This window comes from Oxyura jamaicensis, assembly GCF_011077185.1.
Source record: "Oxyura jamaicensis isolate SHBP4307 breed ruddy duck chromosome 5 unlocalized genomic scaffold, BPBGC_Ojam_1.0 oxy5_random_OJ106426, whole genome shotgun sequence".
Classification (NCBI taxonomy): domain Eukaryota; kingdom Metazoa; phylum Chordata; class Aves; order Anseriformes; family Anatidae; genus Oxyura; species Oxyura jamaicensis.
The window spans coordinates 57,584-71,736 of record NW_023303952.1 but is presented as its reverse complement, the minus strand read 5'-3'; the positions used below and the strand labels follow the sequence as shown (position 1 = coordinate 71,736).

Genomic DNA, 14,153 nt, shown 5'->3' with positions numbered 1-14,153 from the left:
GGGGTGCCGTGAGCCCCCAGCCAGCCGCCCGTCCCCCCCCCCCCCCCACCACCCAAGCAGCCGGTTTCAGTTTCGGGAGCCCCACGTGATTTCCAGGAAAGCCGCTCCCGCTGCGCTCCTATAAGAGCCGGCACCCGCGGAAGGGAACCCCGATACCAGCGGGTTGGGGGGAAAGGCACCGGGACCCCCCAGCCAGCCCTGCCACCGCTGGGAGCTTCGGGAGGTGTGCGAGGGTAGCGGGGCCACCATGGCAGCGGCGGAGAGCGAGGGGTAAGCAGCAGCCTCCATCCACCGGGCAGGGGGCCCAGCACCGGGCAGGGGGTCTGCGAGCCCCGAGCCCCTGCAGTGACGGCCCCGTGTCCCGCAGGGATGCCCAGAAGCTGCGCTTTGGGCCATGGCTGGTGAACGCCATCAACAGCGGCTTGTACCAGGGGCTCTGCTGGACCGACCCGGCCCGCAGGGTCTTCCGCATCCCCTGGAAGCACAACGCCAGGAAGGACATCACCAGCAGCGACATCGAGATCTTCAAGGTGGGTGGATGGAGGGGAGAGGCGGCCACTGGGCTGTCGAGGTTTGATGGGAGGGGGTGCAGACACCCCAAAGCCTTCAAGGGAGGTGAGATGGAGGCCACCAGCAGTGCCCCCAAGGCCTTCAAGGTGGGTGGGAATGGGAATAACTGGCCCTAGGTGGCCCTGCTTGAGCAGGTTTGGACCAGAGGGCCTCCAGAGGCCCCTTCCCACCTCACCCCTTCTGTAGGTGGGGGGGACCAGTGGAGACCCCAAGTTCCTCAAGATGGGGGGGACGGGCTGACCACAAGGCGGGGGGGACAGGTGTAGGCCAGCAGCGACCGAGAGGTCTCCAAGGTGGGTGAGATGGGCGGACCTGGGGAGGGGGGCACCGGGCATCCCCCCAAACTGTGTGCCCCCAGAGCTGGGGTCCCTGGGCTCACCCCCGTGCCCCCCAGGCCTGGGCGCAGGCCAGCGGGAGGTACGAGGGGAGCCCCGAGGACCCGGCCAAGTGGAAGACCAACTTCCGCTGCGCCCTGAGGAGCACCCACATGTTCACGCTGCTGGAGGACCACTCCAAGAACAGCGACGACCCTCACAAGGTCTTCGCCGTCAACTCAGGTGAGACCAGGCCCACAAGGAGCAATTGGGGAAGGGGGTGGCTGAGCTCAGGGCACCCCCCTCACCCCATTCTCCTTCCAGCTGCCCCTCAGCACGGCCAGGACGGAGGGTTTGGGGGCCCCGTGGTGGACAGCCCACCGCAGCAGCAGCCACAGGTAATGGGGTCAGCATGGCAGGAGGGGAGGGAGCCAGGGCCAGCAGCCCCCATCCCCCAAATCCTTGGGGTGCTCCAGAACTGGAGCCAGCACCCACCCCGTCCCCCTGCCCAGTCAGTAACGCCCCCTTCTGCTTCCCTTTGCAGCTGGAGCTCAACCACCGCGATGTGGCCCCACAAATCACCCCCCGAGGTAGGCACCGGTCCCCCAGCTCATGTGGGGGGGGGATTTGGGTGGGTTTTCCCAGGGCTGAGCCACCATGGGGTCCCGCTGGCTGGCAGGGGCTGTAATTCGGGGTCGCCGATGGCTGGTAAAGCTCCCCCCGCCATGCCCCCCCCAGGCAGCGCCACTGCTACCACCGCGCAGTCGCTGACGCTGGAGGACCTGGACACGCTGCAGTGGGTGCTGCAGCACTGCAACATCTCCACCCTCGACCCCACACCGTCCCCCTGGCCGCCCGCAGGTGAGACTGGCCCTGCTTGGGGACAGGGGGAGGCGCAGAGGGGCTGGGGTGACCCCATCCCCACCTGTGATGTCTCCTCAGGGGATGTCCTGCACGACGAAGATGTTCTGCTCCAGCCCGGCCCTGGCCAAGGCGGCTGCCTCCCCCCGACGGCGTTTCAGGAGTGGGGGCCTGTGGCAGAGCAGCCCCCGCTGGGTGCCTACAGCCCCTCGGACCACATGCTGCTGGGGGAGCAAACCATCCCAGGTGGGTGCTGCGGGGCTCTGGCCACGGGAAACCGCTGTAATGGGGTGCGAAGTGGCTGGGGGGGGGTCCCCAAATTGCGAGGCCGACGCTGCCCCCGTGTCGCCGCAGGGGCCGTGCCGCTGCCGTGCCACACACACCCTGCCAAGCAGGAGCCTGCCGTCCCCGTGCTGTCCCCGGGCGAGGCGCTGCTCTTCCACCCCGACACCAGCCCCCCGCCGCCAGCAGATGACACAGGTGAGGGGTTGGAGGAGGGAACGGGGCGATGTTTTTTGGGGCCGCTGCCACTGACCGCTGCTTGGCACAGGGATCCCCCCCAACCTGGATGTCACCATCTACTACCGGGGGAAGACGGTCCACCAGGAGGTGGTGAATGACAGACAGTGCCTGCTGGCCTACCAGTCTCTGGACCCGGCGGTGGCCCTGCAGCCAGGGCAGCGCATCCTCTTCCCCAGCCCCGAGGGCCTGGCCGACAGCAAGCAGCGGCACTACACCGAGGAGCTGCTGCTGAGCGTGGGGCTGCGGCTGGAGCAGCGCGCCGGCAGGCTCTTCGCCACCCGCCTGAAGAAGTGCAAGGTCTTCTGGGCCCTGTCGCAGCAGCTCGACAACGGGAAACCCCCGCCCAACCTTCTGTGCCGGGACCAGGAGACCCCCATCTTTGACTTCAACGTGTTTTGCACAGGTGGGGAAGGAAAGGTTGAGGTGGTGGGAAGGGGGCAGCCCCAGGCTTGGCACCACCTGAACCCTCCTGTCCCTTTTGTCCCCACGGTACCTGCTGCCGTGTCTCGGGCTCAACCCAAAGCCAAGCCCTGCCTTTGCTTTGCAGAGCTCAGGGACTTTCGTGACAACCGCAGGGAGCGGTCCCCCGACTTCACCATCTTCCTCTGCTTCGGGCAGTGCTTCTCCAACTGCAAGCCCAAGGAGTCCAAGCTCATCCTGGTGAAGGTGAGCAGCCCCAAGGGGGCTGACAGCCACCCTGCAGCGCGGAGAGGTGTTCCCTGGGGGCCGTGGGCGGTGGGAAGCCAGGGAGGGGAGCCCTCAGGGGCTGGGGGCCAGTGTGGGGCTGGGTATGTGTGGAGTGGGCCCCTTGGGGACAGGGGAGATGGGGTGCCCTGGGTGCCTCCTTCCTCGGCTCTAGGGGGACGGGGCCACAAGGGCTGCCGCGCGGGGAAGCGTGGCACCTGCAGGACACGGTGTCCCTTTTCTGCCCCAGCTGGTGCCCAAGTTCTGCGAGCACTGGTACGAGCAAGTGCAGCGGGAGGGAGCCTCCTCCCTCAACAGTGGCAACGTCAGCCTGCAGCTCTCCGACTCCTTCAGCCTCTACGAGCTCATCGAGCAGTACAGCATGCAGATAGACTGACACCCCCTGCCCCTGCCCCCCGGCCTCTTCTGTGGTGCTTGCGAAGTGTTTTCGGGTGCTGTTGCATCCGGATGGGCTGATCTCACCGCTGCACAGCAGGAACGAGCTGCGTTCCTCTCCCTGGGCACGTCTGGCAACTCTGCTCTGGCTGCAGGTGGTGACTGAGAATTAGCAGAGCACAGACGGGGCCATGCAGGCCGGCCACATCCCACCCTCCGAAAGAAAGCAGCTCTAAGAGCTCCAGAAGTGGTTGGCAAAACCTCTTCTCTGGCTGTGCGGCACTTTAACCCTGCAGCAGCGGCGTGGCATCAGAGGTGGGATCCCTCCTCCTCCGCCCCCACGGACAGTTTCACCGGCGGGTGCTGGAACTGACACTCGGCTCTCCTCAGCCAGGACGGGCAGCTGTTAACCCATGTTTTTTAGAGTGTGGTCATGTACAGATTTATTTTTCTGTTTTCTTTTTTTTTTTTTTTAAGTTTAAATATATGTATATATAAAGGTGCTTCCTGCTTGCTGGTGTTGCATAGACATCTGCCCCCGAGCCCTTCCTGCCCCTGAAGCCCCTGGGCCAGCTTTGTCCCAGCAGAGCCGCGGCCAGCTGCAGCCCAACGGAGGTGACCATGTCCCCTTTGGGAAAGGGATCGATGCAGGGGTTAACCCCGGCAGCAGGGAGTAGGCTCCTTGATGTGCAGCTCAAGAACCAGAAGTGGCCTTCGCAGCTAAATTATTAACCTTTGGGGCACCGAATTGCTGCTGTGCTTTATCTCGTAGCTGCTGACACTAGGCTTGTACGGCAGCAGCAGTAAGCATGCTGTCCCCCGTAGATGAGGTGACTTCCCACGCACGAAGGACACATTTATTTATGCATTTATTTCCATGCATCGGATGCATACAGGACTGGCAAGCCAGGAAGAAAATGTGTTCAGGACAGCTTGTCTCTGCCTTAAAAGTAATATTTCTGTCTTCCACAAGCACCTCCCTGCTGGCCCGAGGTTACTCACTTGAGATATTCTGGAAAAATAATAGAGTCACTGCAACACAAAGCACGGGAGAGCGGCGCAGGACCAGCCAGCTGCAAGGAGCTGCTTGGGAGGCTGGCACGGGGACACGGCAGGGGACCTGCCACGCACGGCCCCCCACCTACCTGCCGGTTGACGTGGATGCTGCTGGGTCCAAAGGTGGTGGTGCCGTAGCTGGTCACGTAGTAGTGAACGGCAGGCTGTGCCGGGGGTGCCTCCGGGTGCGTGGGCACTGCGGGGACGCAGGAGGGGACCGTCAGCTGTTAGGCAACTCCGCTCCCATAAACCCAGCAACTGAGTTATTCAACCCGAAAGATAAACAGGGAGCCCCACTGGTGACAGGACAGCAACAGCAGCTGCTTTGTACTTAGGGAAAACTGCTGCGGTTTGGGTGTTGGGGGACGTGCTTCCAGGCACGATGGGCAGTGGGAAGGGAGAGCACAGCCGGTGTTACCAGGCCTGGCTGTCACAGCCACTGTCGGCGTGGTGGCCAGGACGTGCCCATGGGGTGAGATGCCCCATACCAAAAGGGTTTGTAACTCACCAAACTGCACAAAGTCTACTTGCTGCCACCGTTGGGCAGCCAGGAAGAGAGCCATAAATGAGCAGGCACCAGGCATGGGATTTTCCCTACAAGCTCCTCACCTACAGCTCCTTCCCTACAGCTCCTCAGAGACAGTAGACATGCCCCTTTAGCCCCACACCTCCCATTTAACCCCCTGCTTCTCGTCTGGCTGCTCTATGGCGCTGCCCTTTCCGTGCAGACCACGTCAGGACACATTAAGAGGTGCTTTCCTCTGCCCAGAGCTTTTCCAGCACAAACCCAGGGCCGCTGGGCTCACCTTTTGGTAAGAGCAGCTCTGTTCCAAACCGATGACCACACGTTCCACAGGTTTTAACTTCTTCCTTCGTCCTGTAAAGGAAAAAGCCACAAGAATAAGAAGGAGCAGGATCTGCCTTCAGCACTTCCCATGGAAGATGGTGCCAAGGCGGTGGGCGAGGATCCCTCTTCCCACTCCAGTATAGGGCCCTGTGGTTGGTGGGATGGGGGCTGCCTTCCTGGGTGCCCAAGCCCCCAGCTCCTTATGAAATGGGGGAAATCTGGCACTGCCCTGTCCCAGACCAAGCCAGAGAGCGCGTTATGTGACTTTTCCCTAAGCCCCCAAGTCTCAACTTTTTTCTCCTTTGCTTCCTTTCTCGAGTTTCTCATGCCATTAAATGCTACCACCTGTGTGGCACGGGCTCAGGAGAAGGGCAGCACAGGACCCAGCAGCATTGCAATGTTTGACACATCTTTTAAAAGCTGATCAGCCTCCCTGGCACTGCAACAGCAACCATCGGGCTCCAGCCAGACAGCACATACATACACAGCGTTTTTGCCGTCCATGTCTGGCCAGACCAGCTCCGCAGGACAGCCAGCAGTCCGGCAAGGCGTCTTCATGCACACGTGCAGCCCTGGCCACTCCTCTGAGAGCTTCTGGATGATGAACACAACGGCCATGAGGAAGTCCCAGGTAAACTGGAATCCTTCCAGACAGAAGGAGAAAGTCACAGTTACGACCGCCCAGAGTGGTGGCCTGGGTGAACGTGGATCATTTCCAGCCTGGTTGTGTCCATCAGAACCGGTGTGCCAGCTGTTTTTCACCTTAACCAATTTCCAGCCCTCTTCAAAGGGAATTGCTGCAGAGGTGTTTGGTTGGGAGCCATGGCACAAGCACAGCACGTGCTGCACAGGGACAGGGATCCTTACCCGTCGTTCCTGCTGGCTTTCTGCTTCGGAGCTCCAGATAGCTGTACGCCCTCTGGTTGTTCTCTTTGATCAGCAGAGGCTTGCCGTTGCATATGAGCAGGCAGGTCACCTTGGCCACCCAGTGTGTGGAGTAGAAGGAACAAGCTTTCACCAGGAACCTGCAGATAGATTGCCTGGGGCTTTAATCTCCTTCCTCCCGCACACGGAGAAAGTGTGGCACCTGGTGGGCCTCAAAAATACAGAGCCAACGTCAGCCAGAATCGAGCTAGAAGATGAAAGAGGACCTCAAAAAGCTCAAGCAGCCTCTTAAGCCAAGAGCTGCTTCCATGTTTGGCTACCAGGTAAAATTCTGAATACAAGTCAAGAACCCCAGGAGACCTTCTGGAAACTGGAACTGTCCCAGTGGAACTGGACCCTTCCCAGCTCTCTGCTCTAGTGGGACTGGGAGATCTCCAAGTGCCCGGATAGGCAGAGACTAGCCCTGGGGCCTGCCAAAAGCCACCCTGCATGAAAGGTGAAGCAGAAGGATTGTTATCCTTGCTCACATCTAGACAGCAAACATCAAAATGATTTGTGTAAGGTCCCACAAGTCTGGGGTAGAATTGAGGTCCCACCCTGGTCTCCCGAGTCCCAGCCTCGTGCCCCAGCTGGTATGGTCGCCACAGCTGAGAGCCTGTCGTAGCTGCTCTGTACCAAACCAGCCCCAAAGCCAGCCTCAGCACGGGGCCAGAAACAACTGCTTACCTCTGAAAGAAACCCTCAGGTATTTCAGGTGAGAAGTAGGCGCGGATGTGGAGGTCCTCGGGGTGATCTCCTCCCCACACCTCAGCAACCTCTTCGGTCTGGTTCAGGTAGGTTGGGAACAAGTACCAGGACTCCCCTTGGCCCCGTGTAGTCTCCCACGGCTTCCCAGGCACAAACTCGCAGGCCTGTGGGTCGAGAGCTTTGGCGTGCCTCACCTCCAGGCAGAGCTCAAAGTGCTCCAGGAGGCTGAAGAGCTTCCCTCTCCCTCTGTGGGGCTTGTACCCCATGATCTCCTCAAAGACGTCCTGCATCCCTTCCGAACAGAGCTGGTACTTCACCAGAGCCCGCACTGCCCGGTGGCACAGCATTGCCTTTGACTTGAAGGTCCACACCCAGTTGGACCTGTCTCTGATGGTGGCGTGCTCTGCGATCAGCGTGTCCACGGAGATGCTCTCCAGCTGCTGGACCAGGCGGTACCTCACAAGGAGCTGGGCAGGAAGAAAGGGAGGCAGGAGGCTGCAGCGAGAGGAGCACCGCCGAGCTCGGGCCGTGCAGGGATCATGGTCTTTATCCCCGTGCTTACCCTGAACATAGTGATGAGGAAGGTGGGCTGCAGAAAGACGGTGCTTTCCAGGTGCTTGATTTCCTCGTACCACACTATGAGCCCGATGCGGTGGAGGTACCGCAAGATGTCCTGGAGAAGCTCTCTGTCCAGGCTGGCCAGGTGCTTGCGCAGGGAGAGTTTGCTGAGCAGGTACTGGAGGTCCATCATGCCTGGAGGGAGACGCCGGTGCTCAGCACGCTGCCCACAGCTGCCAAGCCAGCAGTCGGAGGCTTTGCAGAGCCAAGGAGCACCACCAGTACCCATGGTCACACAGGCCGTGCCTCCCCTAGGGCAGCAGCCAGGACCAGAGCGATGCTCAGTGCCTAAGGCCACCCTGGGCTGTCCTTCTGCAGTGCTACAGCAGATGCCTGAGAAGCAAAGCTCAGAGGGTGTGCGAAAGGTGTGCACAGACATCCCCAGGGAGGCGACCAGCTCCGCCGTCACTCACAATGAGTGCCAGGGGAGCGTCCCCATCTGCACACATGTCCCTTGGGGCGGTGTCGCGAAGCCACCGCACAGGAAGCAGCAATGCTTCGGCCCGCCACCCTCCAGCTCCCATGACCTTGCCTTGCCTCAGTGCTGGTGGGTGCTGACAGCCTGCCAGGACCTCAGCTGAGCATCTGAAAAATGAGGTTGATTCTGCTTTTTTCAGTGTTTGAGTGCATGGCTTGTTTCCCCCAGAAGACCTCTGATGGCAAGTTTAATCTCAGCATCATTTAGTCATTCAGAGAACACAGGGAGACAGGCAACAAAATTTGGCTTATCTCCACAACACAAAGGGGTTTGCTCCTCATCCTCTAACCCTGCGGCAGCGGGGGAGCCAGATAGGATGCCAGGAGCTGGTGGTGGAGGAAAATTTTTTCTTTTGCTTTGGAAATGTGGGTGAGAAACCAGGCCTGCCTGCTTAGGCCTGTCACTGGAGACACAGGGAAGGGGCTAGGGGCATTAAATAAATTTGGCAAGACGTAGGTTTGGAAACCAGAACCGCTCACCGTGCTCGGCCACCTCCTCGCCCTGCGCGATATCCACGATGGCGGCTTCCACCTGCCGGTAGACAGGCGGCAGCACTCGGACCACCTCGGGGAAGAGCTCTTCGTTCCTCACGTGCTCCAGAATCGTGGCTTCAAGCCTTCTGATGTCACGGTGGTCCGTGCAGTTGACAGCAACTAAGTCTAAGATCTGGAAGAGAAAAAGCACACACACCTGCCAAAGGGAAGACCGGCAGAGGCCACAGCCACACAAAATGGCAGGTGCCCTGCTGAGAGAAGCCAGGCAGTGCTCCTGGTTGCCCAGTGAAGCTGTGCATCCTTGGAGGTTTGCCACACCAAACAGTGTGCTGCGCATCTGGCCTCAACACTGTTGCTGGCCCAGCTTCAGACACGTCCCCAAGTCCAGCCTGGCCTCCCCTGCCACTCCGCAATAGACTGGCAGAAGAAGGGATGGGAGCAGCCCTTGTGGCTGGGCATGGCGTCCCCACCACAGGAAGGACACCTGCCCTGCGCTGCAGCTGCCCCAGAAAACCACCCACCCATGCCTTGGTGCTTGCAAACAAAACTTGTCCACCCTAGCCCCATGGAGCTGCTGTGGGAACAGTCTGGTGCAGCAGCGGTGGGCAACCATCGCCAGCAGCGTACTGAGAGAGGTGAAAGCAGACCGTGAGGTACCATCACGGCATCAGCTACCCCACTAAACAGGCCTGTGTAAGCATCCCAAACCCTGCGGGCTTGCCCAGCTCCCCTGATAGCTGCAGCAAATCCACAGTAATCTCGGCCCTACGGTCAACATGTGGCTCTCCATCTCCTTCAGCCTCTCCCACTGGTCCACATAAAACTCAGGCTCCTCACTGTCCTCCAGGTTGTTGATGAAGTGAGCAAGGTTGTTTTTTCTCTCCACCAGCATGGCCGTGATCTTGGACATGATGTCGGACCTCTTCTCCTCCACCTCCCCCTCCCGGCAGCAGTCCACATGTGTTCCCACAGGAAGCACCACCGAGTTTGGGACTCGCATGGACAGGTTGTTGATCCAGAAACCAACAAGGTCCTTGAAAGTGTCATCGTTAGTTTGGTACCTGGGGAAGGAGAGAGAGAAAAATTTCCAAATTCACATCTAATGCTCTGAACCTTTGAAGACTGAACCCTTGAAGAGGAATCTCTGAGCCAGAAAGCAAAGCTGGGGACCACTTAGATTGGGATCAACTTGTCACAAGACAAGTTAATGCTTAAACCGCTCAAAACAGGGGGCTTTAGTAAGGTGATGCCAGATCTAATGGCTTAATAAAAACCATGATCTTCAGAAAGGGGGAGAGGGAGATGTATTTACTCCAGCAGAGAAAAGAACAGCTATCAAGGTACAATGGAACCGGCAAGAGTTGTGGAAATGGAAGGGAAAAGCTTACCCAACCCAGGTTCATTTGTCTGCTCCCGCTCTGCCTTGAATTCAGAACTTACCTGTGGAGGTTGATGACAAGGATGACAAGAGCCTGTGGGGTGATGAACACGTGGTGAGTCATGTAATACTCCAGCTGGCCAGCAAAGTCCCAGAAGAGAAAAGTGAAGTCATCGATCCGGAACTCGCTGATCTCTATCCCAACTGTTCTCTCTTCCTGGGGCACCAGTTTGGTTTGTCTCTGCTTCAGGCTTTTGCAGATGGTGGATTTCCCTGCCAGAGAGGCCCCCAGGAACATGGTCTTGACCCTCTTGTCCTCCTGTCCTGAACCATGTTGGAGCTGGTTGAAGTAATTCAGGATCTGCTGGATGCCACCGGCGCACACCTCGCTGGGTGGCTCCCTGAGGGGGTTCCCGTTGGCCTTGAACATTTTCAGGGACTGCCCCTGGAATAGCTCCTTGGGGAGCTGGCGAAGGGCATTATTCTGCACGTGGAGCTCCTGTAGGTTTGCCAGCTGCAGGACAGGCTGGGGGAAGGTTCGAAACAGGTTGTTGGAGATGTTGAGGTACTGGAGGCTGCCTCGACAGGCTGCCAGGTCCCTGGGGAGAGCACCAAGACGGTTGTTGTTCAGCCGCAAATGCTTAAGCCTGGGGAGATGGGAGAAAATCCCCTCTGGGATGACCCGGATTTGGTTCTGGTTCAGTTCGAGCTTCTCTAACCAGACCAGTCTCTGGATTTCGTTGGGAAAGTCCACGATCTCGTTCTTGGACAGTATGAGCTTCTTCAGGTTGCAAAGCTTAGAAATGCCGGTGATGCTCCTGAGTTTGTTCCTGTCAAGGTCAAGGCTCTCCAGCGTGGGATTGCTCAGGACTGCTGGAGGCAGCACCCGCAGCCTCTGGGTGGAGAGGGTCACCTTCCGCAAGCAGTCCTGCTCCGGATCTGGGCACATGGGACAGGAAAGGTTTGTAAGGACCGCACGCAGTTACTGGCCTGCTGGAAGAGAGCCCTTCACCCTTACGGGGGCAGATTATTTGCTCTCGAGACCTTGTGCTTGGCAAAATTTGAAACCATTCTGTCCAGCAAGGCAAAGCTGAGGCTAAACTCAAAGAGCTGTGTGAGCAGTGTGACCACAGCTGCGGGCTCGGTCTGCTGCTTGAGCAGCTCCTGGTCCCGCTCAGGAGAGGGAACAAAGCCGAGACGAGAGGATCTTGTCTGGGCCTGAAGATGGGGGAAGCAGTAGAAGAAACAGTGCCCACCGCATCTCAGCCAGGAGCCCCAGGGTTGCAATAACAGCTTTGTACTTAATGCACTGTGAGAGCTGCGGCAGCAGATGCAGCCACCCTAATTTCAGCAGGGCAGAGCCGACACGTGGAGGAGAGCTGCTCCCCAAATAACCTGCCCAGATCGCCCTTGTGCTGCCACCCACCCCCAGCTCCAGACCACAGCCAAGGCGATGCTTTGAGGGCAGGGCTGGTGAGATCAGACACTTCCTCTCTCACATCCTCCCCCTCCAGATGCTGGCTGAGATTCCCCAAATCGCTGCTGCCAGCCCGAGGAGGCTGGGCAATAACACAGGGAGAGATGGGGTCTCCCAGGGGATAGGGAGGAGATGGGTACTGCGGAAGGCCTCGGGCCAGAGCAGCCCCAAAAGGAGAGTGCTTATAGCAGAGGGATTTGCACGTGAGAATAGAGCTTGGGGTCAGGACTAGAAGTAAATAGAGCTGAACTCGCTCTCCTCTCCCTTGTTTCACTTCCTTGCCGGATGACGCCGCGCATGGCACCCCCTTGCGCAAGATGCCGGGCTCAGGAGCTTTCAGCATCACCACCTAAACCTGGAGCATGCCACGAGCCCGCTTGGAAAGCAAGCTTTGACCCGCTCCCAAACACCTCTTCTCTCCTCTCTCCAGAAAGACAAGCCAAAGGGCTCCCACCACCATCCGAACCGGGTCCCGTGAGCAGCACGAAGAGCCGGGGCAACTACTCACAGGCTCTGGGCTGGGCCATGGCCCTGCAGCGCAGCACCGGCCGGATCCTCCCGTTTGCTCGGCCTCCCCCTTTCGTTTCCTCCTCTTGTGTGGCTCCCCGCCTCCCCGGGCTCTGCACGGGAACCCCACCCTCTCTTTCTCCATCCATGCCCAGAGCAGCTCCCAAGAACTCGAGCACGCCTGGGCAGACACCAAGCCCTTGATCACCATGCTTGAGAAATGACAGGAGGAACCCGGCCTCCTGTTTTCAGCTGCCCGTAACGTAGAGGACTCAGAGCAGTTCTTCCTCACGCCCTCCCCTATTTGCGTTCTCTTACTGGACAGAAAACCAGCTAAATTGCAGAGTAACTTAATTGCTTTTAAATCCCCATGGTGGGGCCAGGGCACCTACCTGCACTGCTTGGTAATTATGAAGCATTTCCCACACGGAAACGAGCAACCACCCAAGATCCTGGCCTCAGAGTGCTGTACACCATCCAAACCAACGTAGCCCTAGAGGAACACTCTTCTCTTAAAACGCAGCGACAAGGGCTCTGCTAAGACAGGCCTTCACCCCTACCGGGAGGACAGTGACCTCTTTCAACACTGCCTTGCAAAAGCCAGAGAGCTCGTACCTATAAAGAATGCCCGGAGGTCACCTACGGGATGAAGACGGTGGCAAAGGAGGGCTTGTGCCAACCTCCAACAATCCTTGTGTTTGCTAAAGGAGCTTCTCTTTCACTGTAGTGTTACCACTGGTGTAGAGGAGGTTATTTAACAGGAGGTTATTGCACATGTCAAATAAGTAAGATTTCTTCCATTGAACAGGTGGCAGCACCTGATCTAAGAAGGGCAACCAGAAAAAAAGATGCACATAGAATATGCAGTATACTAGAAAAATTGTTTTGTGTAATGTGCTCAAAAAGGCATTTTTAGGTATGTCACTCTTTGTAAGTCAGCCCTTGGGAGAGGCAATCTCATGAATTTATTTTTCCCAGTAGGCAGAATGAAGGAACCAGTATTCTTCCTCACGCAACTTCAGGGGAAAGCACTTGCATAGCGTGTATTTTTCAGCTTCGATGCTCCTCCAGGCAACGGCAGGAGCAGATGTAATTGAAATTTAACAGTTCCTAGACAATACACGTCTGATATATCTTGCACCTGGCTATTACCATTGCAGCTAATTCAGACTAGTACCAGCCAAGAACTGAACACAGTGAATCCATCTGAGGAACAAAGCAGACAGTTGTCATCTTCCTGGTCACCAACATAGTTGCTTCCATTACTGGGTCAAGCTTCGTTATTCAAACCTTTTGTCAGGTGATCACTGATCACTCCGGATTTGTTCCTCTGATAAATCCCAAAGCGTCTGATTTTCAGCCTAAGTGGAAACACAACTAGGTAACGCTCTCATTCTTGTATCAACAATGCCATAAAGGCTTCTGGGCTTTATTTTCTTAAGAAATCAATGAGAAGTGTTTCTGTTTACAATCCCACACCCACCTGTGAGGTATGCATTCTGGCTACATGTTTAACTTTAAAACTAAGACTTTTCTCCCTGAAAAAGAGGCTTCATTCCAAAATTTTCAAAGAAATGCAGAAGCCATCAACCCTTTATACTCCATTCAATTTGCACTTCCATACAAAGAACAGAGGAGGGAGAAGCAACTCCAAAATGCTCAGGGCTCGTCCTTAAGCACATCTCTGGGATAGTGAGATAGCAAATAGTGGCAGTGAAGTGGTGTGCCAGGCCAGGCAGTACTGGGGGAGGTTTTTGTTTGTTTTAAACAGTCAAACACACACACTCACAACAGACACTTGGAACCAGTCAGAATTACAGAATTCTGACAAAGCTCAAGATAGAGGTCAGAGTTTGCTGAAAAGTCAGGAAAAGCAGCAATGGATGGGGGTTCTTCCTATTTGTGAGCTCTTCCCATGCTCGTCAGAGCTGAGAAATTACTTGCTTCATTTAAAAAAAATCACCTCCAAGAGCCTGTTTTCTCTTTGGAGATGAGCAGCAAGACCCTCAAAGAGGGCAGTTTAAGTGCACTTTACGAATGTTACCGCTGCCTGATCTAACGGGCCACCTATATTCAGATCCCCTTGAAAGGAAAAGCCACTTTATAAGTTGTTTTCTAAGTCGTAACTTACTGTTTTTCTCTCCGGCTTCCCTGTTAAATGTCTTCTCTCTTCCTAACACAGGCAAAAGGAAAAAGGTGCTTTTTGTCACGTTTAAAAGGTGCTGAATACATTTTTAACTTGCTGTATGATCATTTAAAACAGTGGTTGCTCTGCAGTGCTTTTAAAGCAACGCAGAGTCATTACACATGCAAGACACC

The 14,153-nt window shown here is 57.0% G+C and overlaps 2 protein-coding genes across 2 annotated transcripts; one reads left to right on the top strand and one right to left on the bottom strand.

The window, feature by feature from the left end:
* Positions 1-65: 65 nt before the first annotated feature.
* Positions 66-3,846, top strand: LOC118157359 (interferon regulatory factor 3-like). Its single transcript, XM_035311646.1, has 12 exons — positions 66-270; positions 368-530; positions 965-1,127; positions 1,209-1,282; positions 1,429-1,474; positions 1,623-1,745; positions 1,827-1,991; positions 2,100-2,225; positions 2,296-2,670; positions 2,815-2,933; positions 3,202-3,446; positions 3,487-3,846. The coding sequence occupies exons 1-11, from the start codon at positions 248-250 to the stop codon at positions 3,346-3,348; spliced, it is 1,524 nt and encodes a 507-aa protein (XP_035167537.1). The 5' UTR covers positions 66-247; the 3' UTR covers positions 3,349-3,446; positions 3,487-3,846.
* A 345-nt stretch (positions 3,847-4,191) lies between these two features.
* Positions 4,192-11,976, bottom strand: LOC118157358 (malignant fibrous histiocytoma-amplified sequence 1 homolog). Its single transcript, XM_035311644.1, has 11 exons — positions 11,836-11,976; positions 9,913-10,789; positions 9,242-9,533; positions 8,458-8,644; positions 7,445-7,635; positions 6,862-7,349; positions 6,118-6,275; positions 5,735-5,894; positions 5,210-5,280; positions 4,493-4,599; positions 4,192-4,359 (listed from the first exon to the last, which is right to left on the bottom strand). The coding sequence occupies exons 1-11, from the start codon at positions 11,852-11,854 to the stop codon at positions 4,342-4,344; spliced, it is 2,568 nt and encodes an 855-aa protein (XP_035167535.1). The 5' UTR covers positions 11,855-11,976; the 3' UTR covers positions 4,192-4,341.
* Positions 11,977-14,153: the final 2,177 nt, after the last annotated feature.